The 20,128-nt window shown below is 48.5% G+C and overlaps 3 protein-coding genes across 3 annotated transcripts; 1 reads left to right on the top strand and 2 right to left on the bottom strand.

The window, feature by feature from the left end:
* The first annotated feature begins 1,964 nt into the window (after positions 1 to 1,964).
* On the top strand, positions 1,965 to 8,667 carry LOC104066912 (torsin-1B). The gene is made up of 5 exons (XM_054084430.1): positions 1,965 to 2,161; positions 2,727 to 2,992; positions 4,201 to 4,376; positions 4,926 to 5,053; positions 5,154 to 8,667. Exons 1-5 carry the CDS (start codon positions 1,981 to 1,983, stop codon positions 5,429 to 5,431), a joined length of 1,029 nt encoding a protein of 342 aa, XP_053940405.1. The 5' UTR covers positions 1,965 to 1,980; the 3' UTR covers positions 5,432 to 8,667.
* A 140-nt stretch (positions 8,668 to 8,807) lies between these two features.
* On the bottom strand, positions 8,808 to 13,281 carry LOC104066914 (torsin-1A). Its single transcript, XM_054084431.1, has 5 exons — positions 13,035 to 13,281; positions 12,184 to 12,449; positions 11,630 to 11,805; positions 11,411 to 11,538; positions 8,808 to 10,182 (listed from the first exon to the last, which is right to left on the bottom strand). Exons 1-5 carry the CDS (start codon positions 13,231 to 13,233, stop codon positions 9,932 to 9,934), a joined length of 1,020 nt encoding a protein of 339 aa, XP_053940406.1. The 5' UTR covers positions 13,234 to 13,281; the 3' UTR covers positions 8,808 to 9,931.
* Positions 13,282 to 14,491: 1,210 nt separating this feature from the next.
* On the bottom strand, positions 14,492 to 20,007 carry C19H9orf78 (chromosome 19 C9orf78 homolog). The gene is made up of 9 exons (XM_054084101.1): positions 19,853 to 20,007; positions 18,865 to 18,924; positions 18,678 to 18,729; positions 18,402 to 18,472; positions 18,125 to 18,202; positions 17,511 to 17,708; positions 16,936 to 17,072; positions 16,089 to 16,187; positions 14,492 to 15,642 (listed from the first exon to the last, which is right to left on the bottom strand). The coding sequence occupies exons 1-9, from the start codon at positions 19,933 to 19,935 to the stop codon at positions 15,551 to 15,553; spliced, it is 870 nt and encodes a 289-aa protein (XP_053940076.1). The 5' UTR covers positions 19,936 to 20,007; the 3' UTR covers positions 14,492 to 15,550.
* Between the last annotated feature and the right edge of the window lie 121 nt (positions 20,008 to 20,128).

The following is a 20,128-nucleotide window of genomic DNA, read 5'->3' as shown; positions in this document are numbered from 1 at the left end:
TTCCAGTTCTGCTTCTCCCAGAACTGGCATTGTTCTGATGAAACTCTCACTCTATGATAGTTCACAACACTTTCAGTTCTCAAGGAGGAGTGTGATAAACCTGTTAAATCATTAACACCTCCAGTTTACAGGAGACTTCCCTTCTCTTGAATAGCCTCAGGCGTCAAGAAACAGAAGTTATTCTGCAATTTCTGTTTCACTTTCCATTCACACTGAGCCAGGCTGGCTTTCAGCTCCCTCTATGAAGCTTCTAAATCCTGCTGTACTCTTCATTCTTCTGCCCACTTTGACCCCAGCTTTGGACCCTCTCAGCACTGCAGTCATCACGGGTGGTGCTGCTGTCGCTTGGCAGCTCTTCTCCCCTCACTCCTGGCTCATGTGCAGTCTCCTGAAGTGTTGCAACAGGAAGGACATGCTGAATTTTTCAGGCAAGGCAGTAACAGTGAGACCAGCTGATGGTCCCTCCCAGAGTGGTGAGGGCTTTCTTTTTAATGCCATCCTTCTTTGGGGTGGTTGAGGAAATATAGGAGGTATGGCCCACAGTGACTCGAGAAAGGCAAAGGCTGAACTAACCTAATAGTGCTCATCCCACAGGTGGGACACCCTGCTTCTCATGACAGTACTGGAGCATTTTTCTTGCTGGTACCTTGGTTTATGTTGGCAGAAGCGGGAAAATTCTGGAGGCAAATTGAAATAACATCCATTAATAAATACTAACAGTATTTATTACTAACAGTAATTCTCACTAACAGTATCCATCTGCTTCACCCTGTATCTCACAGAAACCATGCAGAAGTTCAGCATCACCATTCCTGCTTTACTGGTGTGGAATGACCAAGCACAAGGGAGGAGTCTGAGTTGCAGGTTGTCTGGCAGTGTCCTGGTTCAGCAGCCCATCCACATGGCCCCTGTACTCGGCACTGGTGAGACTGCACCTCAAATCCTGTGTTCAGTTCTGGGCCCCTCGCTCCAAGAAGGATGTTGAGGCTCTGGAGTGCCCAGAGGAGAGCAATGAAGCTGGTGAAGAGGCTGAAGAACAAGTCTTAAGAGGAGCAGCTGAGGGAACTGGGGTTGTTTAGCCTTGAGAAGAGGAGGCTGAGGGGAGACCTTATTGCTCTCTACAACTGCCTGAAAGGAGGTTGTGGAGAGGAGGGAGCTGGGCTCTTCTCTCAAGTGACAGGGGACAGGACAAGGGGGAATGGCCTCAAGCTGCACCAGGGGAGGGTCAGACGACATCAGGAAAAGAATTTTCACAGAAAGGATCATTAGGCACTGGCAGAGGCTGCCCAGGGAGGGAGTGGAGTCACCATCCCTGGAGGCGTTTAAAAGACGGGTAGCCGAGGTGCTCGGGGACATAGTTTAGTGGCAGGTGGGAAAGATGAGACTTGATGATCCAGGGGGTCTGTTCCAATCTAGTGATTCTATGATTCTACATATTAGCGTCTACTTTGACAGCCTTCCAGTCCTGAAAGGGGCTCCAGGAAAGCTGGGGAGAAGCTCTTGATCGGGGAGTACAGGGATAGGACGAGGGAGAACGGTTTGAAGCTGAAACGGGGGAGACCGAGACGAGAAGTGAGGGAGAAACGTTTTCCTGTGAGGCTGGGGAGGCCCTGACCCAGGTTGCCCAGAGCCATCCCTGGAGGTGTTCAAGGCCAGGCTGGATGGGCCTTGGGCACCCTGATCCAGTGGGAGGTGTCCCTGCCCATGGCAGGGTTTGGAACTGGAGGGGCTTTGAGGTCCCTTCCAACCCAAACGATTCCATGATTCTATGGTTTAGTGTCAGATAGGAATGGTTGGACTCGATGACCTACGAACTCCTTCCCAACCCAGCGATGCTATGAGGGGAGCGAGGGCTGCTGATGCCCGAACGCCCCCTCCCGCTGACATCATCAGCAAGGCAGCGGTCTCCATCTTTGCCCTTCACAAAGATGGCGGCGGCGGCGCCCGCACGGGCGGAAGCGGGGCGGCGCGGGAGGCGCCATGCGGCGGGCGGCGTTGGTGCTGTGGCTGCTGTTGCCGGGGCTGGCGGCGCTGGAGCCGATCAGCGTGGGCCTGGCCATCGGCGTCGCCTCGGCGCTCACCGGCTACCTGTCCCACCCCCGCTTCTACTGCCGATACGTGGAGTGCTGCCCCACCACCCGGCACCGCCTCAACGCCACCGGTACGGGGGGCGCGGCCCGAAACCGCTCACTGGCGGGGCGGCCGCGGCGCGAGCGAGGCCGGTGACCGGCACCCCTGGGTGGCCATGCGGAGCTCGCCCTGTGTGTGGCTCGTGGCCAGCACCCGTGGATAGCCATGCGGAGCTCGCCCTATGTGTGGCTAGTGGCCAGCACCCGTGGATAGCCATGCGGAGCTCGCCCTATGTGTGGCTAGTGGCCAGCACCCATGGATGGCCATGCGGAGCTCGCCCTATGTGTGGCTAGTGGCCAGCACCCGTGGATGGCCATGCTGAGCTTGCCCTGTGTGTGGCCAGTGGCCAGCACCCATGGGTGGCCATGCTGAGCTCAGCTGGCATGTGGCAAATAATGGCCCCCCGTTGGTGGCCATACCTAGCCTGCCTAGTGCTTTGCTGGTGACTGACACTCATCAGTGGCCATGCTAAGCTTGCCTGGTGCATAGCTAGTGACCAGCATTCTTTGGTGGCCATGCCAGGCTTGCCTAGTGCGTGGCCAGTGACTGGCCCCTGTTGGTGGCCATGCGATGCTGAGGTCTCCCTGTCCCCGCAGCACTGAAGGCGCAGTTGGACACGAAGCTCTTTGGACAACACTTGGCCAAGGATGTGGTACTCAAGGCAGTGATGGGTTTCCAGAACAACCCCAGCCCCAAGAAGCCACTGACGCTCTCGCTCCACGGCTGGGCTGGCACCGGCAAGAACTTCCTTAGCCAGATCCTGGCAGAGCAAATCCACTCCGCCGGCTTGCGCAGCAAGTTTGTCCACCTCTTCCTGGCCACCCTGCACTTCCCACACCACAACCAACTCCAGCTCTACCAGGTGAGGTGATAATCCAGTTACCCCAAGTCCCTAAATCCTCTAGGATGGGGATTTGGCTGTCTGTGCTCCGTGGATGCCTGACATGTGGACGTGTACCACTGGGTATTTCCAGCGTTTCTGCTGAGGAGAGATGGAGGGGGAGATGCATTCCAGCAGTGAAAGAGAAAGGCAGCAAAGTGAGAGTGATTTCCTTAGGTGGTCCCTGCCCAATGCTGTCTCCTGAGTTCTGCAGTACTTCCTACTAGGAAAGAAGCCGGTCACTAAAGCTGTGTGTGCGGGTTGGCTGGGATGGAGGTGACTTTCTCCAAAGCAGCCTCTGCAGTGTTTCACATTTGGGGCTGGAACAGTGTTGCTAACACACACGCATGTTTTGCCTGTTACGGAGCAGAGCTCACACAGTCTTAAAGCCTTTTCCACTCACACATAGCGAGCAGGCTGGGGTGGGCAGGAGCCTGGGAGGGAACACAGCTGGCACAGCTGACAGCCAAAGGGATATTCCATACTGGCATGCTGAGACATAAAAACTGCAGTAAAAGAAGAAAAAAAGAGGGTTTGGCTTTCAAGGTGGCCACTGCTCTAGCACTGGCTGGGTGTTGGTCTGCAGTGTCAGCAAGGTAAGTGATTCCCTTTGTTTTTTACCTCTTTCCATCACATATCAAACCATCTTTATCCTGACCCATTCATTTTCTTGCTTTTATTCTTTGTCCTTTCTCCCGTGTCCTGCTGGGGTGCTTGGCTGCTGGCTGGGTCAACCCACCACGTACCGTGTGTGATGAGGTGTAGCCTGCATGAGAGATTTTTCAAGTGACTTCATTGATTGCAGAATTCTGATCTTCATGTTTTAATGTTTGAAGGTACCCAGAACTGATGTTCTGATAGATGTGGTTTCTGTACGGAAGAGGAAACACTGATTCTTCTTTTTAAACAAATGGAAAGAAGCTTTCTCTTCTCCAAGACTGCCCATCTCAGCTTGGGTTTTGGGCCTTATCCATACACTAAGCAGAAGGAATGAGAAAGTCTTTCTGTGAGCAGAAGAATTTACATTTAACTTCAGTGTCACATGTTAAAGGGGTCAATCACAGTTTGTGGTCCTCTCTTCAGGAGAAAGTACAACCCAGGAGTCTGTGGGTTGCTGACATTAAACAAGCATGTTGCAGTATATCCCCAAAAGACCTTGTTTTTCAGTGTTTTTCAACCTCTTGTTCCAGGAACAACTGCAGAACTGGATTCGGGGCAACGTCAGTGCCTGTCCCCAGTCTGTCTTCATTTTTGATGAGATGGACAAAATGCATCTAGGTCTCATAGATGCCATCAAGCCTTTCCTAGACTATTACGAAGAGGTTGATGGGGTGTCCTACAGGAAAGCCATCTTCATCTTCCTCAGGTCTGTAGCACCTATTTCAGTCATTTCAAGATACTGAGATAAATCTGCGTTGATGATGGCCAGGGGAATATTGAATACCATGTAACATCATGCTCAGCAATAAAAACTGGGGTAGAGAAAGAAGGGGTTTCAGCTTCCAAGATGATGGTTCTTCAGAGACTGCCTGGGTGTTGGTCCGATTAGGGATGGGTGAATGTTTTCCCCCTTAGCTTTCCTTAGGTTTTCTTTTCCTCTCCTCTTTCAATTACCTATTAAGCTGTTTTTATCTTGACCCACAAGTCTTCTCACTTTTATTCTTCCTCTTTTCTTCTTCCGTCCTGCTGAGGTGGGAGGGAGGAAACATGCTGAGTAGGTGCTTGGCTGCTGGCCAGGGTCAACCCACCACACGCTGATGGTTATGTAAAGAACTGGAGACTTTCCCCAAAGTTATAGCCTATGGGTTTCTGTTTTGGTGATGTGTTTCACATCAAAAAATGTAAATGGCTATGAAAGAAATTCTTGTTCAGTTCTGTCTGTATTCACTGCTCTACATTCTTCTTTTGTGAACAGCAATGCAGGTGGTGACTTAATTAATAAAGCGGCTTTTGACTTCTGGACAAGGGGAAAGCAGAGGGAGGAGATTCAGCTGAAAGACCTGGAACCCATACTATCTGTAGGAGTTTTCAATAACAAGAACAGTAAGTCTCTTCCCCCTGAAAATGGGATTCCTTTTACTTCATAACATGAGGTTCATCCCTTGACACTTCCCTGCTTTTTCCTGTCCTCCAACTCCTCCAGGTGGATTGTGGCACAGTAGCCTCATCGAGAAGAACCTCATTGACTACTTTGTCCCCTTCCTGCCCCTGGAATACAAGCACGTGAAGATGTGTGTCAGGGCTGAAATGATAGCCCGTGGCTACGCTGTGAATGAAAAGGTGGTTCAAGCGGTGGCTGATGAGATGACGTTCTTCCCAAAGGAACAGAAAATCTACTCTGATAAAGGCTGCAAGACTGTCCAGGCCAAGCTGGATATTCACGAAGACATTGCAATGAGATATACAAAAGCCAAGTACTGATTATCCTTCAGGTCTCCAAAGCACTTCCAGAGCTTTTGGAAATCTGTTCATTTGCACTTTAGCTTTTTTACTGTTGCGGGGAGTTTGGTGAAAATACCAGAGTGAGCTGTGTGGGCTTTTAAACTTCTTTTATTTTAATCTTAATATCCCACCGTTCCTCTCTGAACTGGCTGGTATCCACACGTTGCCCCCTTTATTTTTTTTAGCCTACACAGAATTTCTGAGCGTGACACATCTATAGCACAGGATACAGCCTCTCCTGTTTGATTGTTCCAAGTGCTGCGATTATGAAGTATTCGATTCTTTTTTCCACAAAAACTAGACTAGAGCAAAGGAGAACACAGGAATTCTTCCAGGCAGTCGTATTCCCCTCCTTGTACACAGTCTTGTTCGTGGGCTGGTGAAATGAAGGGATGTGTGGTGTGTTCAGGACCGTGATAAGTGTCTGCAAGGGTGAATACCTTTATGTGTTGCAGTATGTTTAGCTCAGCAAAATCCGTTACTCTATAGTAGAGAAGGGGGTGGAGGGAAGTAATTGCTTGTCCCTCTGCTGTTTTGATGACAAAGAAATTGTCAAAGAAAGTTTATATTCTTTTAAAGGGGTAAGCGAGTTTGTGTGGTTACTCCAGGGTGTTTGCCGAAGCAGCAGGACCTGTCTGAGTCATCTGACTGTTACAACACCCTGGGCCAGTTTCCTGTTCTTAATTGCAAAAGTCTCATGAGGATTTGACTGTTGCAGCTTTCAGGTTTGTCTGCACACAGGGCCCTGTGCCTGAAGGCTCCAAGATCTGTAGCAGTCCCTCCAGCTGCACCCAATAGCGCAGGAGTGGGCAACACTACTCTTACCTTGCTTGGAAGACATTTTCACAGCAGAAGTTATTTTTAATAGTGTACTTCTATACTGAAGCATAAAGAACAGCAACACAAAGCTCTTCCTCGAAAGCCAAAGAGAAGGGAGTATTGGAAATAGGAGAGCCATCAACAACAATCCCATACCTCGCTAAATAAGTATGTTTTATAGTAGCTTTTAACATTGAAGAATATCTGTGTGGAAGGGTGAGCAAGGAGTCAGGGAGCTGGGAAAGATTCACTTTTTTAACCTTCACCCAGTTGGTAAGGCTGGGGTTTAAAACTCTTGCAAGCTTTAACTCTTTCATCATCCATCACTTGGGGATCAAGTATTGCAGTGCAAGACAGAAGTGCCTCTCACTTGGTTGATTGTAGTGTGTTTTTAAACGGGTATGAAGGATTGGGTTGTCCTTGGGCTGCAGCATCTACTCCCCTACTTACTTTAAGATGAGATGCAAACCCTCTAAGTCTCAACACCATTATGTTACTTCAAATCACGACAGTGAGCTTGGCGTTCATGTGAAGTGTCAACTGCCTTTCAGAGCCCCGCCTGGAGTTTGGCAAACCGTTCACACTGATGCAATCGCCAGAGCCAAATGCAGGCGAGCCATTAACCTTGGGACATTGGACTGTTGCTTTTCATGTACAATGTTTTACCCATAAACCATCTTATTCATAGGTGTAAATACTGCATCCAGTTTCATTTACTCTGAATACAAAATACTTGTGCAGTTTCAAGACACTACGTATTACCACTGTACTGCAGTTGGAATAAATCTTAGGTCACTGTTTTCTCTCTGTTTAATCATTTTCAGCCCTAGAAAGGTACTAGCTTATGCACTTTTCTGTGTAAGCAGATTAAATAGCCTGTTGATATTAAAGCATGTTGAGTCATCCAATAGCAGAGTAAGGTATTCAGCTGTTAAAATACAGCTCAGTAGAAACAAACACCTATGAAAAAGTCTTAAGAGTGTCTACCTGCTCTGCTTCGTAGCTATTAAAGGGTATCTCCTACCATGCTACCGGGCAGCGCAGGACAAATAAGCCTTGGGTAGCTTATTTACCTATTCTTCCTCTCTGTGTTGTGCCTGGAAAGCTGTCATTTGAGGCAACTCTTCACCTCTCCTCTAGCTGGCAAAGGCTTTCATCCTGTCTCTGTGGCCCAGAGCATCTGCAGCCTCTCCAGCCTAGAAAAAAAAAGCCAGTGTGTAAATAACAGCCTGATTCAAGCAAGGTACAGCTGTTGGCAGGAACCCGCACCTCACTGAAGAGTCCATTGTTCACACTGTTGTGGACCATGTGTTGCGCTGTAACGATGCACAAGGAAACTCATTACTGAGCATATACAAGAAGCGTAAGCTGCCTTGTTCCTCAGGACTTTGCACTATGCCTGCACAGCACTGCACACACGACAGCTTGGCTGTTTGGCCCCGGACATCAGGCGGGTGAAGGGCCAGACTGTCTCTGTCTAAAGCAGCACTTACTACATCGCTGTATTTTAAGTTCCCAGTGGCCTGTTACTAATGGCCAGTTAACCAGTTGCAGCAAGAAAGGCGGAGTGAGGATCTGAGCTTTGAAACCGTGCAGCCTAAAGGGGAGGGTAATGACAGGATCAAAGCTGGAAGTGATTTCAGGCATACGTTTCCTTTACCCAGACAGGTCTGCCGTTTTCAAGACAGGAGAGATTAAACGGAGGCAGTCTCCATCCTGTGAGCATAATTTCTGCACCCTCTAGAGAAAGCTCTCATCCATTCTGAGCCATCTAGGGCTATGATATCATTAAATACTCGCTACCAATGCATGTCAAATGCTAATATTGATGCTGCAACAGCACATAAAGCAGAAGTGAGAGTGTAGTGAATGCTGGAGAAGCCCCAGTACTGCTTGGGTGAATGGCTTCTTTTGATGAGAAGGTATCAGACAGTAGCAAGAGTTTATCAGTTTTACATCTGATTTTTCCATTAGCCATTCATTTGCTATAGTCAGGAGGTCAAAGAAATAGATAAATACCCGAGTTCAAAACACTTATTTACTGACAAATACTAGGGCTAATAATTGGCATATTACACAACTTCAGAGCAGAACGGGACCCTTGAATTCTTACTGACCCTTTTTTCCCCCCTCTCTTGCAGAAAAAACTTCAAGATGCTCCCACTGAAAACGTGGGTGGCTTCAGTCAGAGCCTGCAGGGTGTTCAGGCAGTGGTACCACAGTGAGAGGAGAGGAGAAGCAGGCTTTTAACTAGGCTCTGGAAGACAAATTCATCTTTATGATACTGTTCAGCACATACACATCTAGAAAGTCTGCCTCTACAAAAGCCATGAGAGGATAATTAGTACTGACGATCTAGAAGCACAGTTTCCACTCTAAATCTCGTTTGCTTCCCTTTCACCAGGTAGCAGAGTTGCAGCTCCTCCCCATTATCTATTCCCTTTGAACTCAGGAAGGGACATACTGTGTACACAGAGAGCTGCACACTCTAGCCCGAAATGCAGTGTGCAAAGAATACCAGAAGGTAGCTGAGAAATACGTTTCTCATGAGAACAGTTTATTTTTCACAGAAACTGGAGTGAAAAAAAGCCTCTGCAGTGCCCACATGGAGAAACAAGTCTCACACTCCTTGCAGGAACTTCAATTGACACATTTCACAGTTTTTCCTCAAATGCCATTGGCTCTGTCTTCACTCCTGCCTCGAAGGCACACGGCATTGTGAGAACAGGCAAAAGGAGAAACCCTGCATTCTGGTCCCCGGATTCCACATGTAGAGGGAGAGCAAAAACCTATTTCCATTTCCTTGGTTTAAAACTTAACCTGTATGTGTTTCCTACTGAGTCATACTCTTTCCATGAAGCTGACTCACCAGTCAGCACAATATCTCCTTCCTGAGATCACACCTGGGAGAGCACATCAAGGGCAACTTTCTATGTAAAAAAAATACTAAAAATAGGAACCAACTACACCAAAGTGGTATTCAAGAATTTAAACTCATTTCCTTGCAATATTAAGTCTGCCCTTTGAACACCATTCCCACCAGAGAATTTAATATTCCTGGTTTGACACATACGAGGCCAATTCATACCACTGTTTTGAGAAAGACAACGGTTCGTCACAATGTTGGAGAGAAGACTCTGGATTAATCACAGAATCCCTTCCTTATCTTTACTGGAACCAAGCTGTTAACGGGGAAAAGACACATATCCTACTTTTAATGGAGTTACAGGAATATTCAGCCCCATGGAGGCTTTCACAGACATAGGAACTTTGATTAAAATTCTCATTATCTAGAGACCACCCACATCAAACCAACATCCAATTAAAATGAGGTCATAGTCTCAGTCCTTCTACACATGCCAACAGTCTGCCAAACGGTTCTGATGATCCACACACGATCTGCGAGGAATCTTCGGCACTGCAGACACAGACCCCTGCATTCGCAATGCAGTTCTTTCTTACCTTGGCAGCACAAGGCCGAAATGCTGGGGAGCTGTAACCAGTGACAGAATAAAAATGCAGAGGCACTGCCACTTATTTACACACCAGCTAAAAAACAACGTTTCTTCCTTTAAAAAGTGCTTAAAATTGAAATGTCCTGGGTTCTCCACTTTGGAATTAAATTAAATTTGCTTCTTTGCAGGTTGTAGCAATAAAGCATTAGAAGTCATAGTAATAATCCAGCTTTGCATCCACAGTTTTACATCCTTTATCTGAATAAATTCTCTCTTCTCTAGGGAAGTAGGTCATTTCGTCGGCTATTCTGGTTAAAATGTCTTCATCCACAACATAGCCACGTGATTCAATCTCAACCCTGACGCACATTTTCACATGTTTGTATTCCAGAGGCAGGAAGGGCACGAAGTAGTCGATGAGATTTTTGTCAATCAAGGTGCTGTGCCAGAATCCACCTGCAAAGGGAAAGAGAAAGGGTTTGTTTAACTTCTGTAGTTAAATACTACTGCAGGTAGAATGGGAGCAAGATGCGTATCATAGCTCTCTGCTGCACACCTGTGAGAGATCACTTGTGGTTTTAGGGCCCTATAATGGATAAACAAGTTTTTAGGACAAAAGGAAATGGCCTCAAGATGCACCAAGGGAGGTTCAGATTGGATATCAAGAAACATTTCTTCGCTGAAACGGTTCTCAAGCACTGGCAGAGGCTGCCCAGGAATGTGGTTGAGCCCCCATCCCTGCAGGCGTTTAAAAGACAGGCAGATGAGGTGCTTATGGATGTGGTTTAGTAGTGGACAGGTACTGTTGGACTCGATGATCTCAAAGGTCTTTTCCAACCAAACGATTCTATGATTCCAAGTCCAAATAAAAGTTCTTTCTCATGGTACTTTGTGCAGGAAATTTTGGAGAGACACGTAGTCCCCTGGAGCTCAAGGAATGAGTTTTGACTGAGTGCATTTAGCCCTTGTTCCTCAAGTGTTAGTCTCACAGCTTCCGCTCTCTCCTCCAAAGAAGAACAGATTTTCTATGTCTTATCAGCTCTCCCACAACAGCTTGTCCTGCTCCTTTTCTAAGGGATTGCACCTAACCTTTTAAAAACCAGCAAGAAGTTTTCTTCCAATGCTAATTTTGGACCATAATGGTGTTAAAAATCCTTTTCACCAGAAGTTCTGTGTAAGGAAGCCTAGAAGCACTGGACTGCTCACAGCAGGGCCGGCATGTCAGCTTGTTCCCCATAAACAGCTCCTAAATAACTGCCTGAAGGCTTTTAACAGACCGAACAAGACAGGGTAAGCGCCCTGGGGGCCAAGGAAATGGCTTCTCCATTACAAAACATTTTATTGGTCAAAAATTTTTCAGCTGCTGCAGTATCTAGCCCTACCGTCAGGATTTCTGTTTGCTTTCCTGGTAGCTCATCGGTACGTAAATAAACACATAGTGCAGACTTCCCCCAACAAGTGCGATCAAACAGACAGCAAACAAAACGGTAGCCACAGTGCACACAGAACCTTCATTTCATCTCACGAGCTGTCTGCAGGCCCCAAAACTGCATCACAGCTCCTCGCTAGCCAAAAACTGGAGGCCACATCAAGTAGAAACCATAGCTGTCAAAACACAGCTAAACGCAGCCCATCCCTTTTGCGGAACGTTTACCACCTCAAAAGCAATCACAGGTTTACTCACTATTCTTGTTATTGAAGACTGACACAGACAAAGCATTCTGCATATCCGTGAGCAGTATATCTTCCCTTCTCCTCCCGCTTCTCCAGAAATCCAGTGCCACTTCTGTTATCTTTTCAGCTCCTGCATTGCTAAGGAAAGAGAAGACAAAGATTGTAGCTGGAGGTACCTTTAAAAGGCATTGAACATACATAACAGCAAACTTAAGAAGTCACTTCTTACCTGAGGAATATGAAGATGGCTTGTCGGTAAGACACCCCATCCAGAAACTCGTAGTAGTCCAGGAATGGCTTGATGGAGTCGATGAGTCCTGCATGCATTTTATCCATTTCATCAAAGATGAAGAGAGATCTGGGACAGATGCTCACATTTCCCCGAATCCACGACTGCAACTGGTCCTGAGCGACATAGAAATAAAAGATGCTGAAAGAGTTCGTGCTGAATCGACAGTTTATCACCTAAGCAGGGAAGCCTGCTGAATCATGCTTATCTTTCAGTCCCATCCTTAAGGAAAGCGTAAGCTAACCAAAATTAATCATATCATTCTTCCCTAAAGAGAGGCTCAAAACACGCACAAAAACTTTACAGTCACAGAAAAACCAGTCTGGATGGATGTTAGGATTTACCCAGTGAAGATTCCAAAACTAGCACAGGCTACAATTTACTGCATAAAATACCACTGAGGCTTCTAGTACCGATCGTGCTGTAACATTTATAAACCAGCAGTGCAGCCAAGCTGTGCCCCCACAGCCACCGGTTCCCCGGCACGCTCTTACCTTGTAAACATTGATGCTGTGAGCGTGAGGGAAGTGTAAAGTTGCCACAAACTGATGGACATATTTACTCTGCAAACCCCTTTTATAAATGCTTTCGGCAATGATCCTACTGACAAAATTTTTGCCTGTTCCGGTCCACCCATGCAAGGAAAGGGCAAGAGGCTTTTTGGAGTTGCTGTTGTTCAAGAAGCCCTTCACGGCCTTCACAACCACCTTGTTCACCAGATGCTGGCCGAACAGTCTCTGGTCCAAATTCTCCTGTAGAACTGGAGGGAGAGAACACACTGTCAATGGGAGCAGGGAGATGGCCGTGGGGTCCTGCTGGCTTCTGCCTTGAATCCCACCTGGATGTGAAGGCTGCCAGCATCAGGATGGAGCTGCGGCCAGTTCAGGATAAATGCGGAGGGTCCCATGGGGAAGGTGCCCACACAGGCCCTAGGGGGAGGGACCCCCATGGGGAAGGGGCCCATGCGGGCCCCAAGGGGAGGGTCTCACAGGGAAGGGGCCCACGCTGGCCCCATAGGGAGGGGCCTCCGCGGGGAAGGAGGCACCATGGGGAAGGAGTCCCACAGGCAGGTGGCCACAAGCAAGGCCCACGGGGAGAGGCTCAGAGAGAGAGCCCCACAGGCACAGGACCCCACAGGGAGGGACCCCACGGACAAGGGCCCCAGGGGAGAGGCCTCACGGGGTAGTCCCCATGGGGAGAGCCCCCGAGCAAGGCGCACAGGGAGGTGCCCCAGGGGAGCAGCCCCAAGGGGAGGCAGCTCACGGGCAGGGGCCTCAATAGGGCCATCAAGGCGGGGGGAATCAAGGGAGGGGGCTCGGAGCCCATCCCGGCCCCGGTCCCGCACCGGCGGCGGCGCGCTGTCCGTGGCTCTGGAGGCAGCACTCCTTGAAGTAGCAGTAGAGCCGCGGGTAGGAGATGATGCCGGTAAGGGCCGAGGCGGCGGCGCCCGCGATGGCCAGCCCCAGGCTGATAGGCTCCACGGCACCGGCCGGGCCCAGCAGCGGCAGCAGCGCCAGCGCCAGCGCCGCCCGCAGCGCCTTCATCGCCCGCCCGGCCCCGCTACCCCGCCGCGCCGCTTCCTGTCCCGCCGCTTCCGGCTCCACCATATTGGGTGTGGGCAGAGGCGGAGAGGCACCATGTTGAGTGTGGGCAGAGAGTAACCTTGGGTGCTGGCAGAGGCGGGGCAGCCATGTTGGGTGTGGGTAGAGGCGGGGCCGCCATCTTAAGTGTGGGCAGGGGCAGCAATGTTGGCTCAATGGCGGCCCCGTGTGCCTCACTGAGCAGCCAGGGCCCTGGCTGTGAGCGAGGGGGGCGACGCCACCCCAGGAGCTGTGCAGGGAGAAATGAACACAGAGCGAGGCGAATTGTTAGCTTGGGATCTTACTGAGATGTAGAAGCGTTTGGATTTCTTTAAACCCTTCTGCAGAGGTTTAATAGCGACAAGAAGCTGTCGCTATGACAGAAAGGGGAATATTTTAGGTTTGAGCTAAAGCCGAGTCAAGTTTCATCAAAGTCATTGTGGGCTTTGAAAGTTAAGAGAGAATGTCCCTCTGACAGCAAGTTTTAATTCTGTTTTTCCCGACACTGCTCATCCTTTGGCAATGATAACGCTTCGTGCTCGGTGTGATCTGTGCTGAACAGAGGTGACTGCTGGAATCCCCCTCTCTTTGCAGCCTTTCCCCAGTCCAAAGGCAAGGTCAGGCAGAGCTGGAGCCAAAGCTCCAAATTAACAAGAGATTTGACAGTTGTGAGGTTCACAACAAAATTAAAATAGGTCCTTGGAAGCAATAGAATATGCATAAGTTTTCTGGGGAAATGTATCCATTTGCATGGCAGTGGGAAATAGATCCTGTCCCAGCTCATCTCACTGCACAGCATCGATGGGGATCACTCCCTCACATCACCCAGGCCTGAAAAAGGGCGTTTGCTCTCTAAAACGAGTCTTAGAGTTTTATTTGCCAGCATTTCCAGTACCAGTAACTTAAAAGTGCTGAAAGAGTCTTGCAGTTCCTGAACTATTCATGGTGTCTCCACCCATGGCAGGGTGGGTGGAACTGGTTATCTTTAAGGTCCATTCCCATCCAAACTCCTCCACAATAATATTCTATGATTCAGACCCAGAGGCAAACCCGTGCACAGTTACCTGGCCCAGAGGTTTTTCCCCTTTTCTGGAAGGGAAAAAGTAAATCCTGGACTATCCCACCCCTCACTGGAGTCTCCACTCCAGAGCAAGGGGACACAGACACCAGCACAGCCACGGGATGTCCTGGCCATTGGTACCAGCAGCAGGAAACTGTTAAAATCACTGAGAATCATGGAATAAGTTGGGTTGGAAAGGATCTTAAAGCCCATTCAGTTCCACGCCCTGCCACACCTTCCACTGGGTCAGGATGTTCAAAGCCCCATCCAGCCTGGCCTTGAACACCTCCAGGGATGGACCACTAATCACCAGTTTTCACTTGGACGTTAAGCAGTTGACCACAACTCTAACCGACAAAAATGTGTTTTACCATCAGTTAAAAACACTTTTTATTATTTTCAAGTTCCAAATCTTGGCTTCAAGTTCCTACACATCCCACCTTCCGGGAAGACGTGGCCAACACCGGCTGTGGGGCCTCTGGCTTCTTCACCAGCTCCCACACGGACCCTGTCCCTGGAGATGAAAATCAGATTTTCCTCCAGTTCAACTGTTACAGCCTGATCCAATTTTCTTCTCCTTCTCAGCTAAAATAAAATGCAGTGAACTGCTACAGAAATAAGCCTACAAGGTGGGAAAAAAAGATGCAAAACCACACAGCACATGATATAAAATCCCCAGTGCTGCACATCTGTCATTTCTTGCCCTGATGATAGACTCAGCAAGGCAGCTCCAGGCACAGCGGTTCCTCCCAGAACACTTCCAAGCTGGACTGAGGAACAGCAGCACTGGAGACACGCTACACAGCAATGGCCCTTGGGAAGAAATAAGAAATCTCTTACGAATTACATTCAAGCAAACAGACTTTAAACCTTCCCTTTGTAGTCACAAGGCAAACAGCACTGCTGCTTTTAAAGGATCTCTTTTTCCATTTTTTTCAAGAGGGTGAAAGAATCTGTAGAAGCAAGTTTGTCCTGTCACTAAAAAATGCCAACCATGAAAGCTCATGTTCTTATAAAATAAATTTTATAACTGAAAATAAGTTATGTACAAGATTTTACCGGTCACGGCAAACTGATTCACTACAGGATCACAAGAGAAGCTTTGGAGGTAACACCAGCAACATGAGGGTAGTGACTCTCCCCAACTCCACTTCAGGTCACTGACACAAAATCCCATTACTGGAGAACACGAACAACTGCAGAGACTTCAGTCCATATCCATCAGTATCGCCTGTTCATCTTCTTGAATTTCTCATAGTGATAATCATCTGTTGCTTTTTCATTGAGTGGACGTTTGCGATTTGGCGGAGACCCTTCAAAAGGAAGAGAAGGAAATACTATTTCCCTGTCCTTTCACAGGAGACAGTTAACACCCGGTTTCCTTAACTCCTGCACTTCCGTCATGCAGCCTCTTGCTGTGCAAAAGGTTATTGCGTGAGCTGCCAGTACCCCCCAGCCTTGCACCCCTTGTTATTCCAGCTCTCCTCAAACCCTTGTCAGTCAGCTGTTTCAGTTGTGACCATTGCTACTCCACCCTGGGACATCTCTGAAGCCCTTCTCCACCCAGAGAGTTTCATGTGTGACTGAGCAGGGTCTACAGCAAGTGCAACAGCCTCTCACAGACCCAGATTGCTCCCGCCTCCCACCACCTCTGGGCTCCCAAGGAAGAGGAGGTAGGAAGAGCTGGATCACATCTCTATGCAAGACCCCGTAGGAGTTTCAGTGTTTTTCCTTATAGCATTTCAGATTAGGAACTCACGCTCCGGTTCTGGCCTCTCTGTATCCCCCACTCTCAGTGGTCGGGGCTTTGGCTCTTCCTTGTTCCTTCGCACTGGTGCGTTGAGCTCCTCGTGATAAACTGAAAGAGGGAAAACATCAGATAAGGAGCATTACCTGGAGCAGTGTTATTCACATGGACATATTTCTGTGGCGTTGATTACAACTGATCTTTAGGAGGAAAAAGAGAACCTCGGAACAAGCATTCCTGTAATCGGTTTCTACAGATAATCGTTACACACAATACAGCAAATTTCAGTAGCATTATTTCATCAGAAGAGGCCCAAAGACTCATAATTTCCTTCAGAACAAACAAATCTGACTCCAAACCATCCCTGTAAGCATAGTTAGACACAGCAGAAGGCTGCCTTTCCTCCAGATGGCTGCAGTATGAGAGGCTCTCCCGGAAATTAATTCCCACCTCCTGTCTAGGAAGGTCTATGTCTGCTGGGACCACCTGTCTGCTTTGGCAGCCTACAAAATGGATTCTCTCAATTATAAACCATCATTTATAATCACAGGCCAGGCAGGCATTTCCAGCACATGCTGAAAAAGTCTTGGAATTTATGAGGCAGTGTCAGCTGGGAGCTGAAGAGTAGAAAGTTAAGCCATGAATAATACGTCCCTCTCCTTGCTAACGGATGGGAGAGAAAGACCAAGCCAGATGGGGTCTACAGGAGCATCCCAGAAAAAGGAGTGAAGCAGCTTCTCAAGCCGATACACGAACTTATTTCTCCCGCATCAGACTCTGAGCTAACAGAAAAACTGACTGCTTTTCTTCAGCAGAGGAGAGGGTCGCACCTGGGTCAAGAGAGCTACGCAAGACTTACATCTGTTGTGCTGGACATAGTTAACAGCCATGTTTGTGGGAACAAAAGAAGTTTCACTGTCTTTCTTTTTGTTCTGTTGCTCTGCCAGCAGCTTGGCCTTGGCCTCTTCAGTTGAGATGATATTTTTTATTTTTGCGCTAGAAGAAAAACAAAGATAAAACAATATTCATATTTAGGAAGGGTAATAAGCCTAGAAGTGCTAAGTGGATGGGTTTGGGGCATGATAATAGCAATGCTATGGTATTTGATGTATTTTTTTGAAAGAGAGGGCAATGCTATGGAAACATGCTTTGTTTCAAAAATCAAAAGGGAAGCTCACATCTTTAGTGTGTCATCTTTCAGTGCAGGGCACAAAAATTAAGACCCTTTTCCCAGAAGTCATAGGATAGAGCTGCACTGGAGCCCTATCCCTGTGTGGAACACATTGTGCTAGACACCACGCTAACCCAGAACAAGACTCAATCCCATAACAGAGCCAAATGTGGGCTTTATAATTGCACCACCCTGCTCTGCCAACCAACAGTTGCTCATCCTGGCAGTTCAGGCCATCACCAACAGATCTGAGAACTACATACTCAATTCCTAGGTCCACTTCAGGAATGCCGCTCAGCATCTGGTTAGACAACATCTCCTCAGTCTTCTTGGCAGAAGAGACACGGATGTTCTCTGGCAGCTCATACAGAGAGTCCTCGGCATTCTTAAGCTTCACCTTCTGCTCCTCATTCTCCACGATCCCCTTTCTCTTCTTCAGCTCCGTCTCAATGTACTTCATCCTAAACCGCAGCACACCAGGGATACACTGTACTTAATTCTATTTTCTGCTCTCTGTCCCACCACTGCTGGGCACAGCTGGGAGAGAGGAATGAATAATCTCTCCAAAACAACTCAGCTAATGTCAATTGCAAGAAGCAATTCTCCAAGAAATGAACCTCCAAGCTCTTTCACAACTAGCAGGGAAGGTTTCCACTGGTATTTAATGCCAAAGTGACCTGGCTGGCACCTCCTATCTCTGTCCATGAAAAAGCCACCTCAAGACTGGCAGCCAAAAAGTGAAAGAGCAAGCAAAAAGCTCAGCGAGAACTGGGAAAATGTTCTGGGACTACTCAGTACCCAAGACAGAGAGAAATAAATTGTGAGAGGACACTCAACCCAGAATTCAACATCCCAGACACGATGCAGCACAACTTACATGTCAGCATCTTCATCCCGCCTGTTGGTTTCAGCTGAGAAAGATGTTCCCAAGTTTAGATCTTCTTCTTCATTAATCCTAAATAGAAACCATAATGTTTACTATTTGGGGGCTGTTTGTGTTTTATTTTAATTAATTTTACAAGTTCAGGTGAGAGTAACTGGCCAAACTGCACTACATTAAACTCCTCAAAGCAACACAAGATCTGGTTACTTCATTACTAATGGTCATTAAATACCAGTCCAAGGAGGGCTCTTCAGAGTTCACATGCACCCACCTGTCCTTGCCTCTTTCTTTCAGCTTCTTCATGTCCACCATTCCTCCAGATTTTATCTTAAAAGGGTCATCCTGGAAAACAAGACCTAATGAGAAACCCTGAGCTTTCCCTCCAGTTTAACACTAGTCTTTAAAATGTGAATAAAGACGCTGAAGCGTTTTGCTGTGACACCAGTCCTACACCAGGCCGGGCTCCCGCAGTGACCCACTGGACCACAGGGATGTTTGTACATCATTATATTTTAGTCCTGAGGTGATGAAAGTGCCTGGCACTTACCACAAGCGTTGCTTCTTCTTGTAACTTCTCTCCCACAAGCAGAGCTACAGCGCTGGTCAAGCAGAGGAAGAAAGTAAATAAAATTCAGTAGAAGGAACTATATTACTAACAACACCGCAGAAATTTACTGTTACATCGCACCATCAGACAAAACACAACTTTGCATCCTTGGTGCTGCACCCCTTACCTCACCCCATTGGGTCGCTTCCTGAGGCTTTGGACTTCTTTGGCTTCCTCAAGTTTTAACCTGAAAAGAAAAACATTTGACTTAGTATTTGATGCTTCGGTTTTAATTAATTAATTTAATTTTCTGCAGTTAACACAGCTTTGCCCTAAACTTCTGCGTATTACCAGCTGCATAAACTTCAGCTGGGGAAGAGGCTGAAGAACAAGTCTTAAGAGGAGCAGCTGAGGGAACTGCAGTTGTTTAGCCTTGAGAAGAGGAGGCTGAGGGGAGACCTTATTGCTCTCTACAACTACCTGAAAGGAGGTTGTGGAGAGGAGGGAGCTGGCCTCTTCTCCCAAGTGACAGGGGACAGGACAAGGGGGAATGGCCTCAAGCTCTGCCAGGGGAGGGTCAGACTGGACATCAGGAAAAGAATTTTCACAGAAAGGATCACTGAGCACTGTCAGAGGCTGCCCAGGGAGGGGGTGGAGTCACCATCCCTGGAGGCGTTTAAAAGACAGGTAGACGAGGTGCTCGGGGACATAGTTTAGTGGCAGATGGGAATGATGAGACTTGATGATCCAGGAGGTCTGTTCCAATCTAGTGATTCTATGATTCTACATATTAGCGTCTACTTTGACAGCCTTCCAGTCCTGAAAGGGGCTCCAGGAAAGCTGGGGAGAAGCTCTTGATCGGGGAGTACAGGGATAGGACGAGGGAGAACGGTTTGAAGCTGAAACGGGGGAGACCGAGACGAGAAGTGAGGGAGAAACGTTTTCCTGTGAGGCTGGGGAGGCCCTGACCCAGGTTGCCCAGAGCCATCCCTGGAGGTGTTCAAGGCCAGGTTGGATGGGGTTTGTAGCCCTCTGGTCGAGCGGGAGGTGTCCCTGCCCACGGCAGAGGGGTTGGACTGGATGCGTCAAGACAGGGATCCGTGACGGTACGACACGATCGCGCTGCTACACTCACGCAGGCCCCGAGGAGGACACAGGGCCGCCTCCCGACCCACCTGACCTCCTCAGCGAGCTGCTCGTCCTCCTCTTCCTCCTCGGAGTCCTCCCTCCGCCGCCGGAACGACTTCTTAGCCGGCATGGCCCCTGCCCTCCGCCGCGGCCTCCACACCGGCAACAACAACAACCGCGCGTCGCACGGCGGTGACGTCACAGCGCAGCGACTAAGCCGGGCACCGCCCCACGTCCGCCAGCACTTTGGCCTGGCACAGCCCACGTCGCTACAAACCCCCCCCATCCCCCGACCCCGAGTCGCGCGATAGATGACGTCACCT

Source organism: Cuculus canorus, chromosome 19 (genome assembly GCF_017976375.1).
Source record: "Cuculus canorus isolate bCucCan1 chromosome 19, bCucCan1.pri, whole genome shotgun sequence".
Lineage (NCBI taxonomy): Eukaryota > Metazoa > Chordata > Aves > Cuculiformes > Cuculidae > Cuculus > Cuculus canorus.
This window is presented reverse-complemented; position numbering and strand designations above follow the sequence as displayed.

Coding starts and splice junctions, on each gene's coding strand:
- LOC104066912 (XM_054084430.1), top strand. CDS start 1,981: ATGCGGCGGGCGGCGTTGGTGCTGTGGCTGCTGTTGCCGGGGCTGGCG. Junction 2,993..4,200: donor ACCAACTCCAGCTCTACCAG/GTGAGGTGATAA, acceptor CTCTTGTTCCAG/GAACAACTGCAGAACTGGAT. Junction 4,377..4,925: donor GCCATCTTCATCTTCCTCAG/GTCTGTAGCACC, acceptor TTTTGTGAACAG/CAATGCAGGTGGTGACTTAA.
- LOC104066914 (XM_054084431.1), bottom strand. CDS start 13,233: ATGAAGGCGCTGCGGGCGGCGCTGGCGCTGGCGCTGCTGCCGCTGCTG. Junction 11,806..12,183: donor ACAGCATCAATGTTTACAAG/GTAAGAGCGTGC, acceptor TATGTCGCTCAG/GACCAGTTGCAGTCGTGGAT. Junction 10,183..11,410: donor AGTCTTCAATAACAAGAATA/GTGAGTAAACCT, acceptor TTCCCTTTGCAG/GTGGATTCTGGCACAGCACC.
- C19H9orf78 (XM_054084101.1), bottom strand. CDS start 19,935: ATGCCGGCTAAGAAGTCGTTCCGGCGGCGGAGGGAGGACTCCGAGGAG. Junction 18,730..18,864: donor AAGCGACCCAATGGGGTGAG/GTAAGGGGTGCA, acceptor CTGCTTGACCAG/CGCTGTAGCTCTGCTTGTGG. Junction 16,188..16,935: donor CTATGTCCAGCACAACAGAT/GTAAGTCTTGCG, acceptor TCCCTCTTTCAG/TTTATCACGAGGAGCTCAAC.